We start from the raw sequence: 8,124 nt of genomic DNA on the forward strand, positions 1-8,124 counted from the left end.
AAAAAATAATTTCTGTCCACTATGAGATAAAGGAGAACAACAGCCTGATACCTGCAGAGACCTTGCCAGCAGTGCGCAATTGCGCACGTGCGCAGCTTAGAGGGAACATTGCACACCAGCATACAAATGCAAACAAGGACAGGTGGGGATTCAACACAGTACTGTGCAAAATGAGGAAATTGTGTTAAAGGGCAGTAATAACACATCAGTGTTTGGGCATTATTTGACTCATGAAGCTCAATGGCAGCAGTACAGCATGTGTTGTAATTTACAGATGGATCAAGTTTTGATTGCTTGTATTGTAATATATTTAATTTTTAAAACTAGTCTCATACAACTTACACTCAGTTTTGCAACATTTGACCAGTTAACCTAGATCTTCAGGTAAGCCCTTTACTCAGTTCTCTGTATCTTCGGTGTTTATCTGGATTTTGTCCTCTAGTATGCTGCCTCAGTGTGGAATTTATAAATGATTAACTCATGGATGATGGTTTGGGAAGTCTGTGTAGGTGTTTGGCATTACCTCAAAGGAAAACATGAGATTGAAGAGCTGTTGTGGGCTTCTGATACATCACAGGCTTTCCATTTAAAGTATGTGAAGCTTTGGCTTTGGGCTACAGCAAAGTCCATCATTAAGCTTGTGTTTATCTGAACTTATACCTGATGACTCAGAAATATAGAAAATATTATGCTGATTGTTAACATTTGTCTATAACTACACATAATTAATCGCATGGATTTATAGCTTAGCTTAATTGAGGTTTTAAACTATTTGCGTGATAGTTTAGCAGCATTTCTTAAATTAATCATTTACCTGCAGTAATATTTGTTGCAGGTCTTAACAAAATTATCTGGGAACTAAGTTTGAGAGACTGCAAACATATTAATACATATTAAATGGTTTGATCAAGCAAGATTCGGCATTGTTAAATGTCCATCTGGTGGACAACATGGAGGACTATGAGAGAAGTTGTAAAAAGTATAAGCCATCAGCAGCTGTATCAGTGCAACAGTCCTGCCTCCTGTTGGGAACCTGGGTGCTAATGCTGTTAGCAAGTTCATAATAGGACTGCTGTAGCAGCAGTTCAGGCACAACCAAATTGGGCACAAATCGGGCACCAGATCAGGAAAGTTGGATGCATCCTCTGACACTGCATGGGAAGGAAAGGGATGTGTGAATGTGGATTACAAGAAAGATTTTCACCTATATATACAGCACTTGCCTCATTTCTTTATATTTTGCTTCCAAGCAGCGAGAGCTTTTTTGTGTAAGGGGTCTTGAGCAATAGTTCTCCAGGATTTCTGAGGGTTTTTCTTTGGACATTGGCTACTTTTTTACTCATTTGAAGTCCAATCCCTCTGTCTTAGGCTACGTCCACACGTACACGGGTATTTTTGAAAACTGAGATTTACCGTTTTCGTTTTCAAAAATAATCCAGTCCACACATAAAGGCAGAAATGAAGGAAAACGCTGCTATGAACATGCCAAAGCAGCAGGTGGCGCTAGATTCCTAACCGTGCAGAAATGTTGGCCAATCAGAAGTCTAGAAGCCTCGTGGGAAAAAGTAAACAAAGCTGGGGCATAGAAGCAGAACCGAGTCGTATGTGTGGAGGGACAGTAACTGTGTGTATATGTAAGCATTTAAACACTGCAGAGTACAATTAACAGTATTATAGAAATTCATTTCACCGAAACAATAACGTGGCGCAAAAATATCCACCCTGGCCGGAGTTTTTAAAAATCTGTTTTCAGTGACCAAAAACGCCGTTTACGTGTGGACGAAAGGTGCAAACGCATAGAAAAATCTGCGTTTTCAAAAATACGTGTGGACGTAGCCTTAACATTTTGTTTGTTAAGCCATTTAACACTAACCTGTGACTCATTCAATCACAGAAAAGGGACCGAGCTCAAGAGATAAACAAATAGTTCCAGCTATTTTTCCTGGCAAATTATAAAGAAATGAGGGCTGGCTCAAGACCTTGACTGTTTGACACCTCCTGTCACTGCAAGTGTGTGTCTTAACACCCCAGATTATAATAATTTGACCAAGCAAAGTGGACATTGGGACTGCAGTAATCTCATAAAATTATCACGGTCAGCAGTATTTTGATCGAGAAAATTAAAATACAGTTGTATGCAGTCTGTTTCCAGCATTAAAACTGGTACTAACAAAATGCATAACCACATTCATAGGAGGCAGGTCATGCACCGGCAAATATAGCTGCATTTAGAATATGTTCATTTTAGAAAGCCGAATAGCTTATATTAAAATTTTTACTGGTTTACTGGTCAACCCCTCATGAACCAAAGGCTTTTTATCTCAGTAAATGGTGGCTAAGAGGAAGTCAGTGAACAGAGATGTATGTGGGTGTTAGAGCCATGGACTGTGTAGCCACAGCTGCTTTGAGAGGAAATGGTGAACGCTGCTTTGGCTTGTGCATATTTCATGAACTGAACCCAAAATTGTTCAAACTCTGGGTGTCAGGATGATCTGGGTGTCCGCAGTGCAATATCTATATTACAGTTTATTAGGTTAAAAGGAAGAAAATAATCTTTATTTTTGACTACAAAAATCTTACACTTTATCCCTAACCTAAACAATCGACTAAGTATAAACTAGTGATTAATTTCACTGTTTACAGCAGTGTCTCTGTGGCAGGAATTGAATTGAGTATTTTCCAAGACTTGTAGATACCCTAGTGATACCCATTGAACTTCTTGTGTTTGAAAATCAGTTTGTCTTATTGTTCAGATGATATGTTGGAGACAAAATCTGGAAGTGCTACCCCTCTGCGCTCTGGCTCTGTGGGCAACTACCGGACCGCTATTAAGAACGATGTAGATGGAGCAGAACTTCCAGGTACACCTAGTACCGTGCACCCCACCAAGACTGGAGAAGGCTCTTTGACGTCATCGTTGACCTCATCCATAGATTCCACAGGAGGCGGGGACAATGCATCTGTCCCTCGACCAGGAAGCCACACCATCGAGTTCTTTGAGATGTGTGCAAATCTTATTAAACTACTTGCACGATAGCTCGCAAAACAATCGCTAGCCTTTTTCTCCCTCTGAGTGTCTTTATAGCAATAAGCATGCAACTGAATCGTGGCTCAGTTCATCCCGGCTGAGGATGAAGTGATTGTTCCATGGCACTGATGCAGGTTGGTGTTCCCTAAGCTGAAGGGATGTATACTGAGCTGACTGGGGATGCAAAGGGTTACTGGGGGAAAGACAAATGACTAGCTGATTAATTAGCTAGGACAGAACATTTAGGAACGAGGGTTTTACAATTTCCTGAACAACTTAATAGCAAGCGTCTACATCCAAACTACACATATGCGCAAGTGATTACACTGAATTTTCTGTACTGTAGTCAGGTGAGCACTGCTTTTCAGTACAGAGAGCAAAATCACATTCTTACCTGTACAAAAGGAAGCCACACATGGAGATTGGGGGTTTGGGTGGCAGTCACGGGATGCAGGAAGCACTTTTGCACAAGTTTCTTTTATTTCCTGCTGCTGTTGGTTTTTTTTGGGTTTTGTTTTTTTTTTGGTTCTTTTCAGTAGGGATCTGAGAATTGGTGCACATGTTCCAAAGCGTTATATATAACTAGGGTGGGCATACCCATCACATTCATTGGAGTCTGAAGAAGTTCTGTGACTCCTGTATTTCTGTCTTGCGTCAGGGACTAAAGAATGCGTTCATCAAATTTATGTTGGGTTATTATTATTATTATTTTTTAAATTCTTTTTAAGAAATTGTCAGACTAAATTTCATGGTTTTGTCCTGTTGTGAAAATGTGTTTTTGAATTTATCTGTCCCCCACCTTTTTATATATAAAGACGTAAACATATTTATCAGTGCATTAAATAGGTGGAGTGTTGGTTGTAAAGGAAATTGATTTTTTTTTTTTCTTTCTTTCTTGCAATAAGATCTATTGCTGGATGTTATATATATATATATTTTTTAACAGTCTGGCTTGTAATCATAATGAATTTTATTTCATTCAATCAGTTATTCTGATACACGATTGTCTTTGTATTTAACTTTAGACAGCTTTTTGCCACGACAGTCAAAATCTAGAACTATAACTTTCCATGTCGCATTAGAATGACAAGTTGATTTTTACTTATTTTCTCTTATTTCTTTAGTGTTTTTGTTTTAGATTAATGAATACAATTTCAGTATGATTACTAAGTGAAATGCCTTTTGCCTACATTTGTTTTGTAAATGCCATCACACATGAATAGGCCTCAGGGCTCAGTGAGTAGTAGCAATTACATGCAGCGCGTGGACAATGTCTGTTGGTAAGTGAATACATCCACAATGTCATTTTTGGACATGTTTTAATTTCCTGTACATTCCCTTGAAGTTTGACCTTGTTAAAGGTTTTATGTTTTTAAACCTGAAACAGACTTACGAGCTTTGAATGACATAGATCGGGGAGGTAGATCGCACTTCTGGTAACTTGCAGGCTCACAAAGTAGAGTTGGATATGTCTTTGATTATAAGTGTGATGTATCTCATTATCCATTGCCTCTCCGTGGTCTTAAAGTTTTAAGTTATGCCTGTTTGGCTGCCTTATCATTATCAGTACTGTTTATCAGTTTTATGTCAGTAAAAGTTGGAAATTGTGCCGGTCAGAATTCTTGGTGCTGTTTTTGCGGTTTTGAGGATTAAAATAATCTAATTACACTTTCTTTATGGTTGGTTTATTCGTTTTTCTAGGTGTTTTGCATTACCAAAAAGGGAAAAAATTCTAACTGCAAAAACCTAAAAGATCTGATTGTCATCTTTTTATAGACATCAGTAACTACTGCCATCTTTAAAACGATGTCAACAGGATCAAGTTAAATCAAACTTTTAAGATGATTTGGGGGGGGGGGTGGTTCTTATTTGAATTAAAGTATTTGTATGCCCTTGCTGTAAAGTCAGAATCTTATAATCTGACATGTTTATTAGCAAATGTCAGCAATCTGAACTATCTGTTGTATGAGCATTTTACTTTTCAGAGGTAATTCAGGAGTGACGATAATTGTGACCAACTTGCATCTTTTGTTCATATCCACATTTGACCTTCATGTCTCACAGACAAAATATATGGATCATGGTAAAGGCACAAACACTATGGTGGGGTTTTTGTTTTTTTGTTTTGTTTTTTTTTGGGGGGGGAGGAGTTGCAACCTCTGGTTATAAACTGCTTTTCATGGCTTGCTTGATACATTTTGAAAGAATGTGTGCAAAAAAAGTTTTTTTTTTCTTTTTGCCTCTGATGGAGTATTGTCCTAGTGGTCTGAGTTCAGCATCAGTTTCATCTGCTTCAAAGAATAATTGTTCTGTTTTTGTTTGGTGTGTAAGGGGCCCCAACCAGACTGATTAGTGTAAATCTGAATGGACAGTATTGAATCATTTATATACACAACTGCATAATAAACTGCTAAAATGCACATTTATGTTTGACTTGTTTGTTTGTTTGTTTTTTACCTGAAACATACTGTGAAGAATATATAGAATATTAAATCTACCACTACCATACTAAGCTTTTCTGTTTAAAGCAATAGCATTGGACTTGTATTTTGGAATGTGATCGCAGGCATCGGTAATTTTATTAAAATTTCATATATTTGTCGTTTAAATTAAATCTATATTAACCGATTTTGATTTCACGTTGATTTTCGTGCGCTTTAAAAGATTTAAAACACGGTTCGTGTTTCTTTAAAAGACTGTAAACATTCTCACAACTTCCGGGTCATGCTGCATTCACGCGCATTCCACAGAATGGGAGGGGGGTTGGACCGGTTCAAGGCAAAGTTACAACAACAAAAAAAAGAAGGGGCGTACACATTTCATTCCGAAAAGTTCACCAGTGTCAACGCAAAGTTTACACTTTTGTTCCCTCACGTCTGTAGTTTCAATTGGAGATATTTACTTACCAAAAGAAACTGCATGAATTGTGCAAAAACGGGCTGATTCCCCCCCCGCTGTCAAATTTTCCAGTATTTACGATGGGATGTTGGCTTTAAACCGATAAGACCTGAACGCAACGTGAAGGTCAACAAATGTGGCTAACGATTAGCTAACTGCAGCTTATCCACTGTTGCTCGCGGAAAGCCGTGGATGAATGTGCGTATGTCCCCACTTTGTTCTAAAATAACGAAGTATAAAGACATACCTTCAAAATTAAAAGAAGTTAATTTTATGTAGGCAAGCCTACTGGCATGTCAAGTTTTAATTGCAAATTTTAGCTGAGTTGCCCGAATTAACGTTAGCTGGCGTCAGTATGACGAAGTTTAATTTGTTTTTCTAGCGAGTTTTGGGGATGTTATTGCCATAATAAACGTTAAATATCCAAAATAAAATATAAATCTTTCTGCTACGGTATTTTGGAAACTCATTCAGCGGCCATGTATACGAATCTAGATGGCAAAAGCAGGCCAGACTTGCGCTCATAATAGTATTAATAATAATGTACATTTTTGTACTACTCTCAGTCGTGATTAAAGCTGAAATCGAGCATATATATGATAAGTGACCACCGCCACCACGCGTCGTATTCCGTTTTTTTTTCTTTCATATAGGATGGCGTCATTTGGCTGGAAGAGGAAAGTTGGGGAGAAGGTGTCCAAGTCAGCGGTGCAGCAGTTTGAGGCAGAAGCGGAGAAAGCTGTGGATGATGGGCCAAGTCAGGACCCCGAGGTGGATTGGCTGCACGCTATCAAACGACGGCGGGAGATCCTGCTGGAGGACTGTGCTGCCAAGAGCAAGAGACTGGAGGAGGAGGGTGCCCTGTTGGCTGAGCATGGCAGGTGAGAGTGCTTGGCGCAAACACATTCTGACAGGTACACAGAAACTGGGCCAAGTGTCCTCTTTTTTGGGAATCAAAATATGGTCACCCTAACACACAGTACTGTGCAAATGTTTTGATCCACCTCTTATTTTTTGTCATTTATTATTTCCTTACCCTTAGCTTGGAAAATTAGGCTACGTTCAAACTGCAGGCGAAAGCGCATCAAATCCGATTTTTTTTTTTACCCTATGCGACCCATATCCGATCATGGTATCACAGTGTGAACGGCACAAATTCGATCTGGGTCACTTTCGTATGTGCTACTGAATCCGATACATAAAGGATGTTTTAGAAAGCGACTGCTGTTTGAATGGTCATGTCGCATTAAATCCGTCTTTTACGTCACTGACACAAGACAGACGCCAATTATCAGCGCCGGAGAAGCGTTGTGTGTGACATCTTCTTTTGCGCATGCGGGCCGCTCTGAGTGTTCACACCAATGACTGGTTCACACTAGAGAGCTTTTGCTGTCGCATTTTATTTGTAGTGTGAACAAGCAGCCAAAAAAATCGGATTTGATCAAAAAATCGGAATTGAGCATTAAGACCTGCAGTGTGAACGTAGCCTTAGAAATGGTTGTGGCGATTTATTGAAACGTGCTAACATAAATGGAAATGCATTATATAGGACAGAAACAGTTTGTATCGTTAGTGTAAATATATGGTATGATCGCCTTTATTTTTCAACACAGCCCAGCAAAAACTCCAATCCAGCTCCCTTGATTGCTTTGGAAAATGTGTATTTTCATTTTTGGACTTAACTGTATTTTTATACCGTTTAGGTTTTATAAATATGGAACAGTATGGGCAGTGAGCTACCAGAACCTTTTCTGCAATTCTACAATTCTGAATTGTGCTCCTGAAATTGCATTTCTTTTATATATTAAGATATCTCAGGCATTAAATGTGTAGTTAACCATCTTTACACTGACAGAAAGTGGCGTTTCACTTGTCCGGCCCACTGAAGATCAAAGTGGTCTGTATGTGGCCCTCAATGTAAATTTAGTTTGTCATCTCTGGGCTATGGTGAGGCCAGTCCCTAACTGATAGTGCCCATTGTCACTGACTACCAGTCCACTTCTTGTGTAATCTGGGATACCTCAGTGTGTTGTCTTCATTTTCATTCCTTAATAATGGCTACTTGAAAGACAGCCTTCTACTGAGACCATCTTTCATGAGACTTCAGTGAACAGTAGATTGATAAACTGAAGGGCCAGATGTTCTGTGTCTGGTTTCTGGTGGAATTTTTTCCAGTTTCTTAAGGAAATTACTTCCAG

General features: G+C 38.9%; 2 protein-coding genes across 2 annotated transcripts in view; both read left to right on the forward strand.

Moving 5' to 3' along the window:
* The window catches only part of prkaa1 (protein kinase, AMP-activated, alpha 1 catalytic subunit), a 14,730-nt gene extending 10,791 nt beyond the window's left edge, over positions 1-3,939 (forward strand). The window contains exon 10 of the mRNA XM_013909086.1: positions 2,754-3,939. Within this exon, the coding sequence (XP_013764540.1) occupies positions 2,754-3,037 (284 nt within the window). The 3' untranslated portion in view covers positions 3,038-3,939. The remainder of the gene's footprint in view (positions 1-2,753) is intronic.
* A 2,083-nt stretch (positions 3,940-6,022) lies between these two features.
* Positions 6,023-8,124, forward strand: part of ttc33 (tetratricopeptide repeat domain 33) — a 15,920-nt gene continuing 13,818 nt past the window's right edge. The window contains exons 1-2 of the mRNA XM_005720221.1: positions 6,023-6,124; positions 6,580-6,807. Of these exons, the coding sequence (XP_005720278.1) occupies positions 6,123-6,124; positions 6,580-6,807 (230 nt within the window). The 5' untranslated portion in view covers positions 6,023-6,122. The remainder of the gene's footprint in view (positions 6,125-6,579; positions 6,808-8,124) is intronic.

Source organism: Pundamilia nyererei, unplaced genomic scaffold (assembly GCF_000239375.1).
Source record: "Pundamilia nyererei isolate P.nyererei 1_Seehausen unplaced genomic scaffold, PunNye1.0 scaffold00002, whole genome shotgun sequence".
NCBI classification, from domain to species: Eukaryota; Metazoa; Chordata; class Actinopteri; order Cichliformes; family Cichlidae; genus Pundamilia; species Pundamilia nyererei.